At 40.1% G+C, this 24242-nt stretch overlaps 2 protein-coding genes across 3 annotated transcripts in view; one reads left to right on the top strand and one right to left on the bottom strand.

Moving 5' to 3' along the window:
• GABRA5 (gamma-aminobutyric acid type A receptor subunit alpha5) overlaps positions 1-24242 on the top strand; it is a 122890-nt gene that overhangs the window by 8090 nt on the left and 90558 nt on the right. For both annotated transcript variants that reach the window (XM_072135696.1, XM_072135695.1), the window contains exon 3: positions 14492-14613. In XM_072135696.1, coding sequence (XP_071991797.1) covers positions 14492-14613 — 122 coding nt within the window. The remainder of the gene's footprint in view (positions 1-14491; positions 14614-24242) is intronic.
• Positions 1-24242, bottom strand: part of GABRB3 (gamma-aminobutyric acid type A receptor subunit beta3) — a 210762-nt gene that overhangs the window by 133912 nt on the left and 52608 nt on the right. The gene's annotated exons all lie outside the window — the stretch shown is intronic.

Here is a 24242-nt window from a genome sequence, read left to right as displayed (position 1 = left end):
CCATTGGATGAGAATATCTCCATGTTTTAGGAAGGAAATATGAAAATACATTTTCCAGACAACCTTGTGAGGCAGCCCCTTTTATATCAAACATAACGTATCAAAAAGAACAGACTCCTGTAGACGCAGAACAGGGAAAAAACTAAATTCCTTTGCAACTTTGCAGATGTATGAAAACGTATTGAAAATCTACCTTGAAAATCAAGAATGATAAACCTAGGACACTTACTCATCAATCCAGGCGCTGTAACTGTGGTAATCTTCTTGTATTTGTTATACATGATGTCCTTCCATCTAAAATCAACTTTTATAATTATGCTAATGAGCCACAACATCTCTTGGGGGGTTACCAGAGCTCTGCATGCTGTAGCTTCACTTCCTCTGCTGCTGTGAGATTCCAGGAGAGGGAGGGGAGTTGCTGAGGAAGGTGTAACAGTCTGTGAAGCTACAGCATGGAGGGCCTCTGGTAACACCCCCAGAGCCCTTATGCTTCTTTAGCATAATTTGAATTTGGAAGGAATTAGCCCATGGATAACAATTATAAGAAGATAACAACAGCCATGGTACCTGTATCTATGAGTAAGTGTCCCTGGTTTATCCGGATTTTGATGGTAGATTTCCTTGCATGCCCCAAGGGGGATATGTTACAAGGAATATGTAAATGAATTTTCTAACTTTGCCTCCAGGCTGTGGATATTTCCATCCTGGAATCCTTAAGGAGTTTATTTCCTTTCTTGACCAATATCTGGATGTGATAGATAGTTTAAGCAAGAATTTATTTTTTTATTGTCTCTTTGATGGTAATCTACAGCTCTATATCAGGTTCTGACTTGGTATTATTAAACTGTATGTTATATATCAATAATGTACTTGGGCCTTTAAATGAAAAATAAAGAGGTTTTGTGCGTGTTTTTGAAATATGTCAAGTTCTTTTTCAAGTTAGCTATTTTAGCCGACTGGAATGTACTAAAATATTGTAACAACATTGTGTTATTATGCGGTAGAGGACTACAAAGCAGAGTGCATCATTTATAAGCAACATGAAATATTTGCCTGCATAGCCTATAGAATTTATTCACTTGAAAGCAAGTTAAGATGAAATGATTTGTTCAAGGTCATTTCAAGCTCTTTTTAAAAACTGTTCTAACTTTTGCACTTCAAAGCTACATGTTGTTTTGCTTCGCTGTAAAATGTGTATCAAAGCAAAATGCAGTCAAAATTTTGCAGTCATCAGCAGTATTCTAATGAAGCCACCGTAGTAATTTAGCTAGAATTAATGAAGCGTGTTTCAAATGTTTTGTTGGAAACATAGCTGCATTGATTTAGAGAATTTTGTTTAATCAGATATCAATAAAAGTTTAATACTTTTAACACAGAAACAAACTAAATGTAGTTTGATGTAATTGGGGATTCTTCCAATACTATATCTAAAGTTAACCAAGTATTTTATCCCTATGAAGTTATAACAACTTGCTGCTCTGTGGGGGAGTGATTGCTGGGACACCCACTGAGAACAGGGATCTCTTGTACCTCTGAATGAAGATTGCTGGTCACACATAAGGAGCACACATTTATTCTATTAAACTGCTGGAGATAGTTAAGAGAGGTACCTCACTACTTCTTTGCAGTAACACAGATGTAAATAAAATTGTCCCACACATTTGGGGATATAAAGAATCCATTTTTTGTGACCTAGGTCCTCCTTCCAGAAGTTAGAACTCATGATTAGCTAAACAATATAACTTCATAATACTGGAAAACCCCTTTTAAGTTGATTGTCTAATTGACCTCACTGCTGACCCTGCCATCAATTGGTTAATGACTCAAAAAGCAGCTCTAATTCAGTGAATCTAGATATTACAAAAATGATTTGGGCGTACACTAGAGCAGTGATTTTCAACCTGTGTGCCGTGGCACACTAGTGTGCCGCGACACATGGTTGGGTGTGCCGCGGGGAAAGTTCCCCAAACTATGGTGCCCCTGTGTTTTGTTTCCCAGCAATGTGCAGCGATGCGCAGTCTCGGCTTCTTACAATGTAGGAGACGTGTACAATAACACATGCGCAAGCTTTGAACCTCGAGTGACAAAATGACGTCACCGAAGCCGGCGCATCATCCTAAGAGCGGAGAGACTCACGCATTTGCCCACCGCCAAGGTAATTCCCTCCAATAATGCTGACTATATGAGCTTTTGCCTGAATATATGAACTGTTGGCAGAATACTCAGCATAAGAGCTGGTACTTTTAGTACTCCAGCAGTATACTGCATATAACAATGAGAAATGTAAAATGAGAAATACTATAGTCATGAGACTGGAGTACTACAAGTACCAGCTCATATGCTGAGTATATGAGCTGGCACTTGTACTTTGGCCTCATGGCCATAGTACTTCTCATTGTACCCCTTTATTTTGCAGTATATGAGCCACATAATAATCAGCACCATATACTAAAAACAGGGAGAAACTGAGAACTGTTGAGGAAGAGCTTCGTGTGTGTCTTTCCACCATTCCTGCCAGGATATCCCTTTTGTGTTTATCGAAACAGGCCCAGGTTTCACACTGAGTGTGTAAAATAAATTTAGAATCTATATTATTAACTATATGTATAATATGACTGTTTTAGTGTCATTTTGTGCTATTTTGGTTGGTGGTGTGCCCCAGGATTTTCTAAGTATAAAAAGTGTGCCGCGGCTCAAAAAAGGTTGAAAATCACTGCACTAGAGAGTAACTCTACCAGTAGGTATAGGATTTCACATCCTCCCTTTGAAGCAGAGGCTACTGAGCTGTAAAATCTTGGCAATTGCCAGAATTATTATTGCAAGACCCTGGAAGTCCACTCCTTGCCTACCTGTATCAGAACTAGTTGTGAACATTAATATCACTTCTGAATATAAGGACATTTGGGCTCCTTTGTCAAGTTTTAAACCATGCATAGCGAGAGGGCACCTTACTTGGGGAAAGACATCATCTATACAGCACAGTGGTCTCATGGGGGGATATGATTGCAATACCATTGATCACAACACACTTACCATTATGAGAAATGATCATATGAGCCAATAGCCTGTTGATTGTACTCAGTTATTACAGTTAAGTGTTTTTATGTGTTTGACTATTTTGTATCTTTTCTCTTTTGGCTTGGTCAATCCTAATCCTAAAATTCGATGTAGGTGACATTGTTACCTACCAGTTGGGATTTCTGTGTAAAATGCTGCTTTGGAAAATATTGTACAACTGTATTTAAACCATAATTTGGGGGATCTAGTCTACCCATGTTTAACATGGTCAGATGCTTATCATTTTGAGTTGCCATTATGTAATACTAAACTTCCCATGCAACAGCTGCTAAATGGAAAAATGTATAGCCAAACATAGACAATCTATACTCCTAGTAATTAGGAAGCAATTATGGGAAAAAACATGATGTACGTTTTCGCTCAATTGTATGAACTAAACTTAAATTTTCACTTTCCTTCCCCTTCAACACATGTAGTTTAATCTCCAGTGTCAGCAGGTTATTCTAGACTCTATGAAGGAAATGTATTATTAGGCAAACCCTTTACAATAGTTCTATGACTGCTTTTGGAGCTCTGCTGCTTTTCAGATTTATTAAAGTGGCGTTGGCCCTTTAATAAATCTCTCTGGGAGTAGAGTATAATAATCACAAGAGCACATACGCAAGGAGGGTAGTGGAGTCTATCTATGTATAAAGTATATACAATGGCCGAACCTGTGTGTTGGGTGTTAACCCCTTAACGACCAGACCCTTTTTCGTTGTGTTTTCATTTCTCACTTCCTACCTTCAAAAATCCATAACTTTTTTATTTTTCCATGTAAAGAGCTGTGTGAGGGCTTGTTTTTTTACATAAGAAATTACACTTCATAGTGACAGTATTTTATATTCCATGCCGTGTACTGGGAAGCGGGAATAACCTTTCAAATACAGTGAAATTGGTGAAAAAATGTACTTGCCCCATTTTCTTGTGGGCTTGGATTTTACAACTTTCACTGTACACCCCAAATGACATGTCTTTTTCATTCTTTGGGTCGGTCTTCAAAAGTTACAAAAATGAAGTCCTCATGTACAAATGAAAAATCTTTATTTTGCCATGTTCTAGCGTTAATAACTTTTTCATACTTCAGTGTACAGAGCTTTTTGTGGTGTAATTTTTTCAAACTTTTGATGAAGTTTTCAGTGCTACCATTTTGAGGACTGTTTGGCTTTTTGATCACTTTTAATTGAATTTTTTATATTTTTCAAAAAAAATTTTGACTTTGGGCTCTACTTTCTGTTACTGGGTTAAATGCTAGTAAAAGGCGTTATTATATTTTGATAGAGCTGACATTTTGGGAAGCGGCAAAACCTAACATGTTTATGATTTTTACTGTTTATCTATATCAGTTCTAGGGAAAGGGGGGTTCTGAATTTTTAGGTTTCTTTTAAAACTTACCCTCTTGGGTACTTTAACCCTTGGTTGTCTGATTGATCCTACCATATGCTGCCACACTACAGTATGGCAGTATATGGGGATTTTCCATGTCATCTATTACAATCTGCAAATTGCACATTGTAATAAATGGTGTGAAACGAGACAGCCTAGGGTCTTAGAGGCTGTCATAGCAATGGATCCCTCACGCTCCTTGATGCTAGCATTGATTGTGGGGGTCACTGGTGGGTACATAGCTCACATGTTACAGAGAAGGCTCAGCCTGGGTTAACACTAAGGCTCCAACTCCTGGGTTAACACTATGGCTATGATGTAATGACAGGAGAAGAGTAGAGATGAGTGTACCCAAACCTGCAATGTTTGGGTCCATACTGAACATTGCGGGTCCGGGACGCCGACATAAGGCAAAAGTTTGGGTTCAGCGTTTGGCACCCCCCCACACTTCAATAGAAAATTTTATATTTAAGTGGTTAGGCAGAGATGGCTCTCTCTTTGTTATACCATTCCCAAAACATATTTTACAATCATTGCTATAAAAACAAACCCAAACTATTTAAAAAATGTCTCTATTCCACCCAGAATAAAATAATTATAACGACAACAACAAAAACAACTTATTAACCACTATCTGAGCATGTGTTAAAAAGCTTCAATAACTGGGTCATTTTTAATGAATATTCATACCTATTGGTTTAAAGTGTAACCGTCATTCTGAACCAAAAAAAAATTACAATTTATTAAAAATCTACTATTTACTAAAATCTACTATTTATCTCCTATCTATTTATCTAACACTCCAGCACAGCACATGAGGACACAGCATGAAGACTTGGAGAGTGTCTCCTGTCACTTCCTTGTGTGAGGTGATAGGGGGAGGGGGCTGCAGTTTCTGTCTGTGTGTATTATTAGCTTATACACAAGTGAAGGGGAAGCTGAGGGAGAGAGTTTAGGTTTAGGTGTTACTACATTAGTGAAGGTTTCTCCCTGCATATGACTGCTGCAGTACTGAGCCATGAGGTAATCAGCTGTGAGACGTGAGCCATGAGGTAATCAGCCGTGAGCAGTGAGACATGAGGTGATCAGCTGTGTGCAGGGAGGGGGATGGGGGCATGTCTCTTCCTCTGTAGTCTCAGCTTCTTTATGAAGACGGAATGTCCATAGTAACAGCCATATGAGAGATTACTACCATCTAGGGGAAGTCTGCAGAATACAAGAGAAAGGAGCAAGATTCGGGTAACTAATCCATTTGGAAAAGGGCTTAAAATTACCTGCCCTACAACAGTTTTTGAAATGACGGTTACACTTTAAGGGCCATAACCTCCTTTTTATGTGCAATACCTTAAATATTTTGCTGCATATTTGGTGACATATATTGATTAAAAATACAAAAACTGTAAAGACTTTTTTTTGTTTTCAGTTTTTTTGGAGGTTAATACTGGAGAAAAATATTTTTTCAGTTTTTTTGGATTTATTTGTTTTTTTTGGATGTTAATACTGGAGAAAAATATATATTTTTTTAATATACAGTGTATTTTTCAGTTTTACAATGAACTCAAAATCATCATTAGAATTAAATTCTCTAGAGTGTGACAATAATTTTTAATATGTGATCATAAAAGACCCCTGTGGGACATTTCCACATTTTTTATTTTTCTGTTTTTACATTTTCTGGTTTTTACTTTCTTGTTTTTACCTATAGCTAGGGTATCAATAAGAGCCCCAGTTACAGGGGGAAATGACCCCCTGTGGAGGCAGATGTTTGACCAGAGCTGTACTGGGTCAGATCAGACCCAGCAGCTCTGATTAAACTTCTACAGACTTGGCACTCTATAGAATCAACGGCAGTGCTTGATCTATTCCATACGGCACTATGCCTTCAGCACTATGCAGTGAGAAGCGGAGAATGGAGAAACAATTATAAACTGCTTCTGCCATCTCCTTAGGCAATTAGCATGGGAGCAGAAGTAAACTATAGCAATGCTGTTGACTCAGAACCAATGCCCACTGATGTTTAAAGTCAGTGGGCAGTCGGGACCAGTCAAAAATACAACTTATTCTAAATGAAATATCACAAAAAATATATTCACGTAAAGTTCCTGAACACTTGACTTAATGGGTACTCTTTTGAGATTAGGGTCAAATTTTTTTTTTAAATGTTGGATTGTCATAAGAACCAGGAGTAACAATAAGGCTTCATTACAGACACCTTTGATAACTATTATAGCTGTTTATTGTTGCCTAAGGCAAAAGTAAATTAAATTACCAACATCCCGAGGTCCATTTGTAACTAGGGGTCGTATGTAAGTCAGATGTTCTTAAAGGACACCTGTCATCAGGTCTGTGTCACTAGTGCTGTCACCACTACCCGTTGGAGCAGCTCACAAGGATCCATCCCAGCCTTTATCTAGTTATTTCATACATTAATCATTGTAAAATCATCATTTCTTTATTATGTAAATGAGGCGGGTCACATGGTCAGAGGCAGTGATGTCACTCCTGTCACCCCTCTCCTCCCCCTGCTCATGTCTGTGTGTAATGTATAGTAAAGCATTGCTGGTGTGTGTGCTTTATCTGCTGACATGCTGCATCCTCCTAATACACAGAGACACAGACATCAGCTACACAAGTACCTGACATGTATCCAGCTGCATCCTGGAGCTGTTGTATCTCTCCTATACACACACACAGGCTGCAGGAGGTGTGGCCACCAGCACCAGGAAGCTCATCATTATACAGCCTCACATCATTATACAGGCTGCCAGTCAAGCACTGGGGGTGTGGCTGTGCCTCCCACTCATGAATAGAGTGGACAGCTTGAATATGCTAATGCTTCATTGGACATTTCACAGGTCATTTGCATACAGCTTTAGGACCTCATTGCTTAGGTTTACAGGCATGTAGAGGGACAATGAAGTCATAGAGGCAATGCTTTCTAATGGTAGTTTATGAAAATCTATTTAGATTAGAGGGGTTATTTTGCATGACGGGTTCTCTTTAAATAGGGGATCGCCTGTACTTGGATCACTCATTGTCGCTCATATCTTCTTTTCCAATGTTTTTTTATTCACTCAATAAATTCCTATTGCCCATTTTCGGCTACTTCCTATTTATATCTTTCCAAACTGGGAAACTATTCAAACATGAAGGTCATGTCTTATCCTAATTTAGTCATCACTTTCCTCTTTTCACTTTTACTCGTAGCCTCTCAAGTCGTAGCTGCTCAGTGATTTTATCATTCTCTATCTTCAGTGTCTTTGTTTTACTTGCTGAAGGAGGAAAAGAATATGGCTTAGCTTGAAGACCTAGATTAAAGAGAAACTACTTTCTGGAACAATATAAAATAACCCCACCACAAAGAATGCTCAACATAAATACTTATGCAAATTTTATCTCCTCAGATGAAAGCCCACTCTTAGCCTTAAGGGAATATAGTCTTAATTAATATATACCTAATTAGCACATATATGATACCAAGGACACAGGAGATGTTTATTCATTAATATCCCTGGGAAGGTGCCCATTGAGCTTTAACAGCTGTCATCTGAATGTTTAGTCAGCCAGTAAAGTAAAGTTGAAGTACTCCTTGTATTACTGATTATACATATTATTGAAACACCAAAATATACAAATACATGTGATGTTTTGGCCATGAGGTCTTTATCAAATACACAATCTAGGTGGGGAAATAGAGAATGCCAGGAGAAGTGTCAATACATGGGGTGCTTGAGATTTACTGTGCATAAACTGGGGTGGGTACCCTAGTTCTACCGCACCCTAATAAAAGCAATATCAATGTCTGGTCATACACCACATCAAGTCGCTTGGTCAGCCATCAACTATTCCTCATGATTCCATGCCATCCATCCCATGTTCATCTTGCACAAATGTTTAGGTGTTTCTGAAGAGCAAAAAGGCAGTGTTAGGTAGGAGCCCTTGAGATCTGGGTAGCCAAAACTGTGTCAGTGCTTTAATAGCAGAAGGATTTAATATTTAATAGCCTGGCTGTAGAGCAATGTAATGCAGCGATCTCACAGCAGCAAGTCAAGCTACAAACCTAGAATATACCGTAAATGCATTTTTCACAGTCCGGCTGCTACTAATAAAACACACAAATATATATGGTTGCAAAGATTTCCATGGTTGTTACCTAATGCCATCTGAAGGTTTTGTTGGCAAATGTTAAGCCAAATGTATGAAAATTGTCGATGTGTTATAAGTCCTTGAAATGTGTATTGTAAGTACTGTATGCTAGATACTGTATTTCTATGTCCTACCTATAGTAATTTTTTTTATAATAGGCAGTGTATTGTGAACCCACTGTGCCAGATTGACTGTGAACCACCATTAATGGTGTTATCCCTTACCTCTTACCTTTTTACCGTTTCAAGGATCTGGTATTCACTGTGGAGATATCACTAGCTCTTAGTGGTCCCTGGGTGGACAGCAGCCGGTGTAGTGAACACAGAAACACCAGTGCGTAACTCAGAGAGATCAAACGTGAAATGACTTATTCTGAAGTCATGGAAGACCAGTGTACAAGCAATGTTAGCTAAAAGGCAGAGGGTCTTTGAGGGCAGCAGATCATCGGAAACAAGCCCCGGTTGTACACAGAAAGCAAAGATATGGTCACTAAACAAGTCAAGGGTCACACGCAAGTAGTCATCAAAATCAGGAGTACTGTACAGTAAGTCTAGATAAATGAGTAAAAACAGAGCCCACAAGAAAATTGTGCAAATAATTATTTTCCACAAGGCATGGAATATTAAATACTCACTGGGGAGTACAATTTGTTAAGCTGAAAACTAGACCCGATACAGCTCTGTATACAGAAAAATCAAGTTTTTAAAGGGGATGGAACAGTCCCTCAAGTTTTTTATTTGCAATAAGAGTTTTGATACCTCAGATATCCAGACTTCTTTTATTTGAAATGGCAAAATAGCTTCCAAATAATTTCTGCTCTTAGGAAAGTGAAGCAAACATACACTAATGAAAGCCATCAAAAGTCCAGTAAAATCAATGGACATGTATATGGATTTGTTTGATTTCCGTTAAAGTGACAGAAGATAATAACGGAGGTCTGAACTTACTAAATCTGACTTACTAAATCTGCTTCTTTATTTCAAAAAATTATGGATTATTTATTTTCAAAAAGTTGAATCTTGCATTATTATTTTCATATGATTTTTGACATAATAATAGACCTGAATACATTAAGATATCCTCAAAAATAAATCACAAGGACATATGCAAAATAATATTCAAGCATCTGTTAAATATGGATGATGTTTTATGTATTTGCTCTTGTTAAAAAATATAAAACGTAGCAATAGATCCCCAGAGGGATTGATATATCAAACTCAATTACACACGCTAACATTACATTTCTGTCAGGAAGTTATTGCCTGGAACAGCTGTGTTCTCCTGTAACAGAGTTTAAGGATTTGCTACAGTGTTTTAGTGATATTTATCTGGTTCATACTTCAGTTACAGATGCTGAACTTGCATCAGCAAATGATACCATTAGGTTTTATCTGCTCACACATTCGGCAAGGCAGTGCTTTAGACAGATTGATATTGCATTTGTGGACAGGTTTGAGCATTAAAAAATGGGAAAGGCTAATCCCTGTACTTTGCTAATATCATACAGTATGTAATTGCACATGCACATTTTATGGCTTTCTGGAAACTTTAAATGCTCATAAGGCTTCTTCACTAAGGCAGCTAATGTGATGGCGAAGCATAATTGATTAGTGGCCTAGGCTGACGTAAGCAGGAGCACCTCCGTCTCATTACCATATTTTTATAAAATTGATTTCTTGAACAAACGGACCTTAAAGAAGATAAGAAAAACAGTGCCTAGTACTCCCTAAGGTAACAAGCATGACAGTGGGGACAGTCTACCACCTGTAAATCTGGCGGTAGATGTCCTTTAAATGCCAAGCAAATTTGCAAAATTAATATAAAATTGCCCCTGCTGATTATCTGAGAGCAGCGGTGTCTGTAGGGGAATACACACAGGACAGAAAGAAGACAGCTCCATGCAAGTGTTATAGTGCCACTGACACTCCTGCTATGCGCTACATGCTGGAGCACCAAAAGTTGTGTTTATATAGATCTTATAGCATTGACATCTCCTATGGATAATCCATTTATTGGTAAATTGTTTTTTAGTGCCATAAATAAAGTTAGCTACTCTGAAGTGGGATAGAAATGTAGTCAAATTATTTGTCTTTATCACCAAAGATATTTGAGATCAATTTTGGTTTCAGTTACAGGTGACAGTTAAGTTATACATTTTCCAATGAAATGGAGAATGTTAGTGTCTACATCCCAACCCCCAGAGTAAGATTTCATGCAATATTTTAACTTTACATTTGGCGAGCATGCTAACCATACCCATCTTTCCACCCTAAGGTGGATTAAGCAATGTAAACATTAACAATATTATGGAAATGTTGCCTTTATTAGACCAAGAATTAAAAAAATAGGCTTTGTCAGAACTTTATGCTGCCAGATAAATTCACCCCAATGATTCTTGTACCCTTTTTCAACTATGCATCAAACCTGGGTTCTTGGACACCAATCTACCACCTTCATATCATTTTCCAATGATTTTTGAACACTCTGTCCTGCACTCCATTATATAACCTTAAAAAGGTATTATCAATATAGCAAAAAATTTTGTTGTTTGTATAATAAAAAGTTATACAATTATCCAATAAACTCCTCTATGCTCACACAAAATAACATACAGATTGGCCCACACTGATCAAAAACAGTGCAAACTGCACTAGGTACACCTTGCTGAAAAAGTGTGCAGAAGGCGTCAGATTCTTAAATCTGGCGTCCTCTGTACAGTTCAGACAGAGTGCACCACTTTTTTTGGTGCACCTTTAACATAGGGCATGCAACAGAATTCTGTCTGATACTGCATGATAAATGTGGCACATGGTCCGACTGTGCACCAGAACGCCCCTTTCAGTGCTTAATTTCTTGTTGTGTTGGGTATAGTGCTTTATAAATACATATGTAAGCCGTTTGCACTAAAAAGAATGTGCAAAGTCAGACAAAAAACTGGTGCAGGGCTTTACTAAATGCGGGCCATAAAGTTTCAATCAAACAGGAATGCCCATGTGACAACCCAGACATATCCTTGGAGTTAACCATGTAAATTCATCTAGTAGTTTCCATTCAGGCCGGAGGCTAGAGATACACTAAAATAGACATGAAGTATATGCATTCTTAAATATTAGAATAATTATTTTGGTTCCTGACATCCAATCTTAGCAAACTGTCTGTAACTAGGGGTTGTCTGTAAGTCGGGTGTCCTTAAAGGGCACCTACCACCATGATTCTACCTATAAAGGTAGATTGGGTGGTAGGTGGATGAAAGGGACGTGAGGATATCCCTTTTTTGGGCTAATCCTCATGTCCCGGCTATCCTTTAGTAAACTTTAATGCCTGTATTTGCAAATTTTTTTAAGCGGTAACTGGGGCGTGGCTACTCCAGTAGCCTTGTTCCTCCGCCTACCATTTAATCTTCGACACGAGCTCCTCGTAGCTGCGCGCCCTCATCCGAATACCCTGCGTTCTGTGCATGCGCAGAACGCAGGCCTACGGGTGTGCGACCTTAGCTCCGAGTATCCTTAGCCCCCAGTAGCCGCTTAAAAAAAATTTGCATATACAGGCATTAAAGTTTACTAAAGGATAGCCGGGACGTGAGGATTAGCCCAAAAAAGGGCTATCCTCACATCCCATTCATCCACCTACCACCTGTTCTACCTTTATAGGTAGAATCGTGGTGGTAGGTTCCCTTTAAGTACGGGACCGCCTGTATATATATATATATATATATATATATATATATATATATATATAAATATATCTCACCATATTCCAACTACAGGCGGTCCCCTTCTTAAGGACACCCGACTTACAGACAACCCATAGTTACAGACAGACCCCTCTGACCTCTGGTGAAGCTTTCTGAATGCTTTACTATAGTTCCAGATTGCAATGATCAGCTGTAATGTGTCTGTAATGAAGCTTTATTGATAATCCTTGGTCCCATTACAGCAAAAAATGTTTAAACTCCAATTGTCACTGGGGCCAAAAGTTTTTTTTTTTGTCTGAATCTACAATTATAAAATATACAGTTTAGACTTACATACAAATTCAACTTAAGAACAAACCTCCGGACCCTATCTTGTACGTAACCCGGGGACTGCCTGTATAAATCAATATACCAAGTGTCTTTGTTTATGAATTTTATTTAAATACGTGTAAATAAGCATCACAATCCTTCTGACTTACACTCACCGGCCACTTTATTAGGTACACCTGTCCAACTGCTCGTTAACACTTAATTTCTAATCAGCCAATCACATGGCGGCAAGTCAGTGCATTTAGGCATGTAGACATGGTCAAGACATTCTCCTGCAGTTCAAACCGAGCATCAGTATGGGGAAGAAAGGTGATTTGAGTGCCTTTGAACGTGGCATGGTTGTTGGTGCCAGAAGGGCTGGTCTGAGTATTTCAGAAAGTGCTGATCTACTGGGATTTTCACGCACAACCATCTCTAGGGTTTACAGAGAATGGTCCAAAAAAGAAAAAACATCCAGTGAGCGGCAGTTCTGTGGGTGGAAATGCCTTGTTGATGCCATAGGTCAGAAGAGAATGGGCAGACTGGATCGAGCTGATAGAAAGGCAACAGTGACTCAAATCGCCACCCATTACAACCAAGGTAGGCAGAAGAGCATCTCGGAATGCACAGTACGTCGAACTTTGAGGCAGATGGGCTACAGCAGCAGAAGACCACACCGGGTGCCACTCCTTTCAGCTAAGAACAGGAAACTGAGGCTACAATTTGCACAAGCTCATCGAAATTGGACAGTAGAAGATTGGAAAAACCTTGCCTGGTCTGCTGCAACGTTCGGATGGTAGGGTCAGAATTTGGCGTCAACAACATGAAAGCATGGATCCATCGTGCCTTGTTTCAACGGTTCAGGCTGGTGGTGGTGGTGTCATGGTGTGGGGAATATTTTCTTGGCACTCTTTGGGCCCCTTGGTACCAATTGAGCATCGTTGCAACGCCACAGCCTACCTGAGTATTGTTGCTGACCATGTCCATCCCTTTATGACCACAATGTACCCAACATCTGATGGCTACTTTCAGCAGGATAATGCGCCATGTCATAAAGCTGGAATCATCTCAGACTGGTTTCTTGAACATGACAATGAGTTCACTGTACTCAAATGGCCTCCACAGTCACCAGATCTCAATCCAATAGAGCATCTTTGGGATGTGGTGGAACGGGAGATTCGCATCATGGATGTGCAGCCGACAAATCTGCAGCAACTGTGTGATGCCATCATGTCAATATGGACCAAAATCTCTGAGGAATGCTTCCAGCACCTTGTTGAATCTATACCACAAAGAATTGAGGCAGTTCTGAAGGCAAGAGGGGGTCCAACCCGTTACTAGCATGGTGTACCTAATAAAGTGGCCAGTGAGTGTAATCTTTATAAGTGAAGTTCTGACTGCACAAACTGTATCTTAAAGATGATATTAGGGGATTATGCAGGTTTTCGATCTATTGCTAATAGGTACAGTTCTTTCATAATGAATGCACTCCAATTACACTAATTATACTCTTATTACATTATGCAGTTTTTTTCATCTTCTCTAACATGCAGAGCTGTAGATTACCATCCTGTCTATTGTGCCTCTATTATATTCCATAATCATAATTACTGAGCAAATATGTTTGAAATATTCTTTAATTTACCAGATTAAATGCTTAACGAATAAGTAAATTAGAAAAAGAGCGATCCAAATATTTAGAAACGGAGTGATCCAAAAAAATTAAACCATTGGTGCACACTACAGGCAGACAGAAACAGATCAAAGCTGACATGCACAGCTTAGGGGAGATGTGTCTGTACATCCTTGCAGAATGTAATAAAATTTAGGATTTTGGTATTAAATATTAAGAAGATAAGTAGCCCTTAAAATAATGCATTTGCATCTCTGTTAATACAGCACTTCACAAATGACGACCGCTTCAATCAAAGAAGACACCAATGATAATATCACCATATTTACCCGAATACTCGATGGTTTGCTTGATGGTTATGACAACAGACTACGGCCTGGGCTTGGAGGTAAAGAATAACTGTATTTATTTATGATGTGGTTACACCAGCTATTAAACATGCGTAAGACAAAGCCATCAGTTTAGCATGCTTTGAACTTTTTGGAGATAAAATCCAGTAAATGCTTTTGACAGATATAATGCACCCTTACTGATTCACACAAGATGGATTATATGGAGGCTGCATAGGTTTCTCAGCATTAACAGTACACAGAACCAGAATGCATTAAATTAGATATATCACAAAAACTGACATATTTGTCAGAACTTCTGCATAAAGTACTTGCAGTTCTCTGATCCAAGCCTAGGAGCATGCTCTGCAGAGGGCTGCTTGATTGACAGAGGTCAGAAGTCTCTCTGAGCTGGGATTGTGTGTGCACATGGTGCTATAAAAATGCTGGCAGTTTTCAGTCATGGCATATCTTCTTATACAACCCAGTCAGAGACATCTTAAGGCCTTGGATACTATATACTATATAGTGCTTTTGTCTGTCTTGTATGTATGTCTTACTATTCTGTGCATGGATCCGCAGTAGGGACAGTTGTCAACTGTTATTTATTGCAGAGCAGGAAAATAGGCAGGGACAGGGGTGGTGGGAAGTGAAGGGCTGTGGACAAGAGTAGGATGCGCCATAATTACTTCAGATTCTTTCCTTTACATATTTAATGATGTTTAGAAACAAACTATGTAGAATTAATCTTATTCAACAATTGTAAAATTGTTAAGATTTTCCCCAGCCCCCACCTTCTTATTGTACATGAAGTTATGAAGTCACTGCCATTATGATTATCAATAGTAATACTTGTAAGAATACTACACAAATTATTCTATAGACTTGAGAGGATCGTGACAAGTCTAGTGTACCCCAGACATATAAATATGCTATGTCTATAGAATGTGGCTTATATGAAAGAAAGAAACCCACAAAGGCATTCGATTTTGATGAATAGCGTTATGTCAAGTACACCAACCTTCAGTACTTCAGGCCTGTAGTTGCTGTGGTTACACGTTGGCCAGGATTAGTTTTAATTAAGCTGGAAAGGCTACTTTTCTCAACAAGTATGACATGTTTGCATGATTACTTAGACTCAGTATAGGCAATGTGACAAAAAGATTGATACTGAACTCATGCTACTATCTGGACATTCATGAAGCCACTGCTATAAATAGGTCTGTCAGATCTCATAAAATGTTTTATACATGCAATCAGAAATCCTAGGGTGATAATTATATGGCAGGCAAATTCTTCCTGCAGAGAATACAGAAGAGCTTGTTCAGGAGGCCCTTATTTATTGGACCAGGTTTATTGGAGTGTTGTGGACAGCTGTGACACTACATACAATTCAGGCATCTCTTCTCATTCTTGAAAAAATAAGCATAGTAAACATTTATGCCAGGAGGAGTGTGATCAGGAATCAGAATACAAAAAGATAAATAGAAGACAGTGGCTCAGCTCAGTCTACACTACGCTACTTTGTATTTGTATTGTATTGGAAGCAACTTTTGTTTAATGTATAAAGATGGCTTATGATTTTGTTTGCCATGAACAAACAGCATGCTGATCAGATTTTCTGAACGCTTACTTTGTTTTTTGTGTATTGTACATTAGAGCTATGAAAACAAATACTGATAATGTATCAGACCTGAATAATACGAATTCTATTCCTCATCAGTTGCTTGCTCTCTTTATACTTACAGTATGATCATTTAATTTAATATACATAAGAAGACAGAGAAAATGATTATGGTACTGGGGTAAATACAAAATGATAATATCCTATATGATAGATTGCATTTAAGCATAAGTGGCTTGTCTGCTGCCTGGAGGCTTTGTCTGGATTAGTTGAAGTTAATAAAAAGTCACTCTCTGTTCTTGATGTTAGCTCAGATGATCATTAGTAAAGTATCATGTTTTTGGCGCACCTTTAACATGGGGTGTGTGACACACTCGTCAGACTTTGCATGATAAATGTGGTGCAAGGTTCAAGTGTGCACGGAGCACCCATTTCAGTGCAGAAATTTGTGTTGCGTGAAGAATAGTGCAGCCACGACACAATAGGGTGGCTTGGGAAAACTGGTACAAGGACCTCAGTAAATGTGCCCCAGTATGTCTCTGTATAACTCAGAATTCATTTGTCTGCTTCTTTCCTGTGTCATATTATCAATAAACACTAGTCACCCATTGCCACTGGCAGCCATGTATCCTCAAGCCATCACACTACCTCTGCCATGTTTTACAGATGATGTGGTGTCCCTTGGATCATGAGGTATATCACGCCTTCACCATACCTTTTTCTTTCCATCATTCTGGTAGAGGTTGATATTGCTTTTTTTGGAAAGCCCAATGTAGCCTTTCTATTCTTTAGGCTTATGAGTGGCTTGCACCATGCTGTGAACCCTCTGTATTTATTTTCATGCAGTCTTTTTATGGATTTGGATATCGATACATCCTGGATCAGGCACGGCGTCAGCACCCGGCTTACCCGGGCAAGTGCCCACTGGGGCGCCCAAAAAAAAATTCGGCCCCCGGATCAATTGTACCAGTGTTGCTTTAAGACATTGGTACAAATGATCACCTTCTGGCTTGTGCATTTTCGTCCAGAGCGCAGCATAAAAGCAAATTAACAAACTCACCTTTCCTTGTTCCCCCAGAGAGGCGCTCCGCACTGTATGTGACGGCTCGGAAGCCAGCGCACATGATCACGTGTGCCGGCTTCAGAGCCGGAGAATACAGCAAGCGCATAAGAAGAAAGATGGCGGCTGCAGGCGCTGCTTTGGGGGACAGGGAAAGGTGAGGTTTTTCTTTTGTTTCCCAGAGTTGGGGGGATATGTGCCTTATGGGGAAGGGGGAAAGGGGGAAGGGAGAAGTGTTCCTTATGGGGAACAGGGTGGGTGTGCCTTTCGGGGAAGGGGGGGAAGCGTGCCTTGTGGGGAAGGGGGGGGAGAAGTGTGCTTTGTGGAGTAGGGGGTGGAGAAGTGTGCCTTGTGGGGAAGGGGGGGATTGTGCCTTGTGGGAAGGGGGGGGAGTGTGCCTTATTGGGGGGGGGGCAGTGTGCCTTATGGGGAATGGGGGCAGTGTGGCTGTGGGGTGGGAAAGTGTGGCTGCGGGGGGTGGGCACTGTGGATGGGGGGGAGTGTGGGTGGGGCAGCGTGGCTACAGGTGGGGAGGGGCAGTGTGGCTACTGGTGGGAAACAGTGTGGTTCTGCGATGTGAGTTTTCTGAAAAGGGGCTCACTAAGGCTCTGCCTCCCAGGGGCCCGCTTAAACCGGGAGCTGGCCCTGTCCTGGATGGTGTTGTTCACTTGGATGGCTGCTGTGAAGGGGTTTCTCTTCACTATGGAAATAATTCTGTGATCATCCACCACTGTTGTCTTCTATGGGTATCCAGGTCTTTTTGCATTAATGGGTTCACCAGCTTTGTTCTTTCTTAGTATGGGCCGAACTGTAGATTTTGCCACTACTAGTATTGTAGCAATCTCTCGGATGTATTTTATGATGGCTTGTTTCACTTGCATGGAGAGCTCCTTCGATCGCATATTTTCCAAATGCAGGCACCAAACCTCAAATCAACTCCTGGCATTTTATCTGCTTCTTTATGAATGATGTAATGAAGGAATATCCCACACCTGCCCATGAAACAGTCTTTTATCTTTAAGTCAAGTATCAAATTACTTTAGGTCCCATTAAAAACAGGGCGGCACATGTTAAAGAGCTGAAACTTATGAACATTTCATCCAATGTTAATGTGGATGTCCTCAAATGAAAACTGAAAGTCTGGACTTTATATAAAAAAACTAAATTTGTGTCACTGTCCAAATATGTATAGACCTAACTCTATATTTGACATGTAACTATTTAGCAAGTGCTTAGTTATACAGATTCTTGCCATGTAACAGCATTGTTACTGTTTTCCTGGTAGTGGAACAATCTTTCCATGTTAAAAAATCACTGGTTTGAATAAAAGAGCAGCAATGAAGAAGATTTTCCAAGAAAAGAGAAACAGCATCATCCAGATCAATAGCAGATTATCGGCCAAGAAAGTTGCATAATGTGAATGCCATGAAAGTTGGAAGAGTAAGAAGTATGTCCACTCTTCAAAAGTGAAGACATGGATGTCCAAGCATAACATCATAGCCAGCTCATAAAAAAGTCTATCAATTCATGCACAGTAAATATGGCAGTGGAGTCAACTCATATGCTCATAAAAGTGAGATCATAGATGTCCAGGCAAGCACCATGTATTGCACATTACACAAATATATAAAAAGCATGAGCTTTAGTTTGCAAAAAAAGTATGAAAACTGGACCGTAGAAGATTAACTGATGATATGACAATCAATAGACTGGGCTTTGAGGAATACAAATGATCTGAAAGGTGTTTGATACTTGACCAAGATTGATGGGGGTCTTAATGCTGATTTCAATGTGAGTATCCTTTAAGATCATTTCAAGACCCTTCAAGACCCTAGTAATATGGGTATGAAGAAGATGACATACTGTTCCAGCAGAACAATGACTTGAAGCATACGTTGAGATGACAAGAAAGCACAGTTGCTGGCCCCACAGTCCTCAGACCACAACCCATTAAAAATGTTGTAGGAAGAGTTGAAGAAAAAAACTGCTTTTGTTCCAAAGTGAGTTGACCAGCACAATGTTGGGAACCTGTAGAGCAGTTCTTTGATCAGATTTTGGTCAACAAATTGAATTTTGTTGAGACAATATCCAAAAGGATATAGGCAGTGTTGAATCTGATGAAGAGCTTACCCAAAAGGATTTAGGCAGAGTTGAAAACCAAAGGTGAATTTGCAAAATTTACAAAATTACAAAATTTGTTTATTCTAACAAATAAACAAAAATAAAAATTTATATTTTTAGGAGAAAAACAGTAACAAAGTAGTTACATGACATGAAGTGTAGAGTGGACCTGAACTGCAAAGTTTGGGATTGCACTAAACTGCAGGTTTGGGTCATAAAAAGTTTGGGGGTCTCGTTTTGCCCAACCCCATGCCGTTAAAGTCACCAGTAGCATCTAAATGGTTGTTGCCACGCATGCCGAGAATGCCTACAGTGCCAGGTGCCCTCCTTAAAATGGTGGCAGGTGTTTTATAAAGGGTCCACACAATGCAACAAGAACAGAAAGTTACTTATTGAAAATGAAAAGAATTGTTTGGTAGGTGATGACAAGGGGACATCATTATTTCTTGAAGAATGTTGTACTATCATCATGCGATTGTAAATTGTAAGGGCAATAAGTAAGGGCAATAAGACCTTGGAATGTTGTTAGAAGGTTTTGAAAGTTTTTCTTGAAAGATTTAACATCACAAATATGTACTATCTACTAGATTACTGGAAATCCCTTTACATGAGTTGGTTAGTCGTCAACATATACATTACTATTGCCAAGATCCACACTGCAGAAAAACTTGTTGAACTTCATAGACCGGCATCATTTTTGTTCTTTCGTATTTTGTTCAGGCTTAATTTGCTCTGCTTTGCGTGTATAAAGTGTCCTGTATGTACCAGGCCTTTGTTGGACCAATACATCATAAATATTGCATTCATATTACATTGTGATATAAAACAGTTGTGACTTTAATGGCTCCTTCACCAAAGTACTTTGGCTGCCTCTATGATCAGTGTGTTAATGTGGTGCTTTTGCGTTATGCTGGGTCATATTGTATATAGTATTAGTATATAATGTTTTTTTTGGTTTCCTCACTTAGAACATACCTAAGGATATCAGCAGCATATGGAAAATATAATATCATGTTATATTTATGCCAATTTCATAAGGTCATAATTAGTTTTATGTTTAGATATAGTCATAAATATGTCCTATCATGATAACTGGTAGAGATGGGCAAATCGATTCTAATGATTCTAAATTCGTTTAGAATTTCAGGAAACATTTGATTCGTCACAAATCCAAAGTTTACAGTGATTCGTTGGACCAAATTTCGATTTTTATTAGCAAAATGGCCGCAAGCAGAACGTGTTACATGGGGCAGAGAACTCTGGGAAGAAAGGAACATGGCGGTACTATTCGTCACTGAATGGGGGTAGTGTTTCTCACTGTATGGCTGTATTCTTCACTGTAAGGCGGTAGTGTTCCTCGCTGTATGGCGGTAGTATTCCTCACTGTATGGTGGTAGTGTCCCTCACTGTATGGGGGTATTGTTTCTCACTGTATGGCTGTATTCCCCACTGTATGGGTGTAGTGTTCCTCACTGTATGGCGATAGTGTTCCTCACTGTATGGGGGTAGTGTCCCTCACTGTATGGGGATAGTGTTTCTCACTGTATGGCTGTATTCCCCATTGTATGGGGGTAGTGTTCCTCACTGTATAGCGGTAGTGTTCCTCACTATATGGGGGTAGTGTTCCGCACTGTATGGCTTGTAGGGTTCCTCCCTGTATGGGTTAGTGTCCCTCACTGTATGGGGGTAGTGTCCTTCACTATATGGCTTTAGTGTTCCTCACTGTATGGCTGTATTCCTCACTGTGTGGCGGTAGTGTTCCTCCCTGTATGGGTTAGTGTATTCTTCACTGTATGGGGGTAGTGTTTCTCACTGTATGGCGGTAGTGTTCATAACTGTATGACTTGTAGTGTTCCTCCCTGTATGGGTTAGTGTCCCTCACTGTATGGGGGTATTGTCCTTCACTATATGGCTTTAGTGTTCCTCACTGTATGGCTGTATTCCTCACTGTGTGGCGGTAGTGTCCTGTACTGTATGGCGGTACTGTTCCTCACTGTATGGTGGTAGTGTTCCTCACTGTATGGCTGTATTCTTCACTGTATGGGGGTAGTGTTCCTCACTGTATGGGGGTAATGTTCCTCACTGTATGGCGGTGGTGTTCCTCACTGTATGGCGGTAGTGTTCCTCGCTGTATGGCGGTAGTGTTCCTCACTGTATGGCGGTAGTGTTCCTCACTGTATGGAGGTAGTGTTCCTCACTGTATGGCGGTAGTGTTCCTCACTGTATGGCGGTAGTGTTCCTCACTGTATGGCGGTAGTGTTCCTCGCTGTATGGCGTTAGTGTTCCTCGCTGTATGGCGGTAGTGTTTTTCACTGTATGGGGGTAGTGTCCCTCACTGTGTGGCAGAAGTGTTCCTCACTGTATGGAGGTAGTGTTCCTCGCTGTATGGCGGTAGTGTTCCTCACTGTATGGCGGTAGTGTTCCTCACTGTATGGCGGTAGTGTTCTTCCCTGTATGGTGGTAGTGTTCTTCACTGTATGGCGGTAGTGTTCCTCACTGTATGTGGGTAGTGTCCCTCACTGTGTGGAGCAGTGTTCCTCACTGTATGGCGGTAGTGTTCCTCCCTGTATGGGTTAGTGTATTCTTCACTGTATGGGGGTAGTGTTTCTCACTGTATGGCGGTAGTGTTCATAACTGTATGGCTTGTAGTGTTCCTCCCTGTATGGGTTAGTGTCCCTCACTGTATGGGGGTATTGTCCTTCACTATATGGCTTTAGTGTTCCTCACTGTATGGCTGTATTCCTCACTGTGTGGCGGTAGTGTCCTGCACTGTATGGCGGTACTGTTCCTCACTGTATGGTGGTAGTGTTCCTCACTGTATGGCTGTATTCTTCACTGTATGGGGGTAGTGTTCCTCACTGTATGGGGGTAATGTTCCTCACTGTATGGCGGTGGTGTTCCTCACTGTATGGCGGTAGTGTTCCTCGCTGTATGGCGGTAGTGTTCCTCACTGTATGGCGGTAGTGTTCCTCACTGTATGGCGGTAGTGTTCCTCACTGTATGGCGGTAGTGTTCCTCACTGTATGGCGGTAGTGTTCCTCGCTGTATGGCGTTAGTGTTCCTAGCTGTATGGCGGTAGTGTTTTTCACTGTATGGGGGTAGTGTCCCTCACTGTGTGGCAGAAGTGTTCCTCACTGTATGGAGGTAGTGTTCCTCGCTGTATGGCGGTAGTGTTCCTCACTGTATGGCGGTAGTGTTCTTCACTGTATGGTGGTAGTGTTCTTCACTGTATGGCGGTAGTGTTCCTCACTGTATGTGGGTAGTGTCCCTCACTGTGTGGCAGCAGTGTTCCTCACTGTATGGCGGTAGTGTTCCTCACTGTATGGGGGTAGTGTTCCTCACTGTATGTGGGTAGTGTTCCTCACTGTATGTGGGTAGTGTTCCTCACTGTATGATGGTAGTGTTCCTCACTGTATGGAGGTAGTGTTCCTCACTGTATGACCATAGTGTTCCTCACTGTATAAGGGTAGTGTTCCTCACTGTATGATGGAAGTGTTCTACACTGTATAGCGGTAGTGTTCTTCACTGTTTGGAAGAAGTGTTCCTCACTGTATGGCTGTATTCCTCACTGTATGACGGAAGTGTTCTTCACTGTTTGGAAGTAGTGTTCCTCACTATATGGCTGTATTCCTCACTGTATGACGGTAGTGTTCCTCACTGTATGGCAGTAGTGTTTCTTACTGTATGACAGCAGTGTTCCTCACTGTATGGTGGTAGTGTTCTACACTGTTTGGCGGTAGTGTTCTTCACTGTTTGGCGGTAGTGTTCTTCACTGTTTGGCGGTAGTGTTCTTCACTGTATAGTGGTAGGGATACCAAATTTGTATGGGTTATATAATGTTTTCACATTGTATGGCTGTATTCCTCACTGTATGATGGTAGTGTTCCTCACTGTATGACCATAGGGTTCCTCACTGTTTAGGGGTAGTGTTCCTGACTGTATGACGGAAGTGTTCTTCACTGTTTGGCGGTAGTGTTCTTCACTGTATAGTGGTAGGGATACCAAATTTGTATGGGTTGTATAATGTTTTCACACATTTACAAAAATGAAAACCTCCTGTACAAAAAAAAAAAATATATATATTTTGCCAGCTTCTGGCACTAATAACTTTGTTATACTTTGGTGTACAGATCTATGGGTGGTGTCATTTTTTGCGACTGTAAAAATGTAAACAACAACAGATAAAGTGCAAGTGCAAAAAAGTGCTGATAGTCAACTGCACCTCTAAGACAAGCTGGGCTGGGCTCCAATGCGGCCCAACACCCGGGAGAAACAGTGGTCAAACAAAAGTGACAATGCCCATACTAACATCTAAAAGCTGATAGGGGTGGGAGGTTCCCCATGCGTGTCATCGCTATCCGCGACTTCCTCAGGGGTCTGTGACAGATGACTGTGCAGTTGACTATCAGTGCTTTTTTGCACGTGCACTTTATCTGTTGTTGTTTACATTTTTGCCTCGTCATATTGACAGCTGTGGGGGGGTTTTGGCAGACAGTAATTTATTTCTTCCGAATATATGTATTCATTTGTATTGTGTTTTGTGGTCATCAATATTGATACAGAATAGGATATTTATCCTTGGCACCTTGTATACGCTTCTATACCTATTGTTAGGGGTGGTGGGTGGATTGGAGCCACTGTGCTTCGTACATCCAGTGTGTTTTTTTGTGTACTTATGTACTTTTAATTGAACTCTTTAATTTAACCTTGTGCAGTTGTAAGTTTATGGATTAATAAAGATTACTTATACGGTCCATTATAGCACAGTTCTTTTTTCTTCCTATTTCCAGGGGTTAAACGCAGTGAAAAAACGTTATTATATTTTGATAAATTGGGCATTTTCGGACGGGCAATAGCTAATGTGATTTTTACTGTTTATTTAT

Source organism: Engystomops pustulosus, chromosome 2 (assembly GCF_040894005.1).
Source record: "Engystomops pustulosus chromosome 2, aEngPut4.maternal, whole genome shotgun sequence".
Taxonomy (NCBI): Eukaryota; Metazoa; Chordata; class Amphibia; order Anura; family Leptodactylidae; genus Engystomops; species Engystomops pustulosus.
Note: the sequence above shows the minus strand (reverse complement) of the source record. Positions and strands in the feature narration are given on the sequence as shown.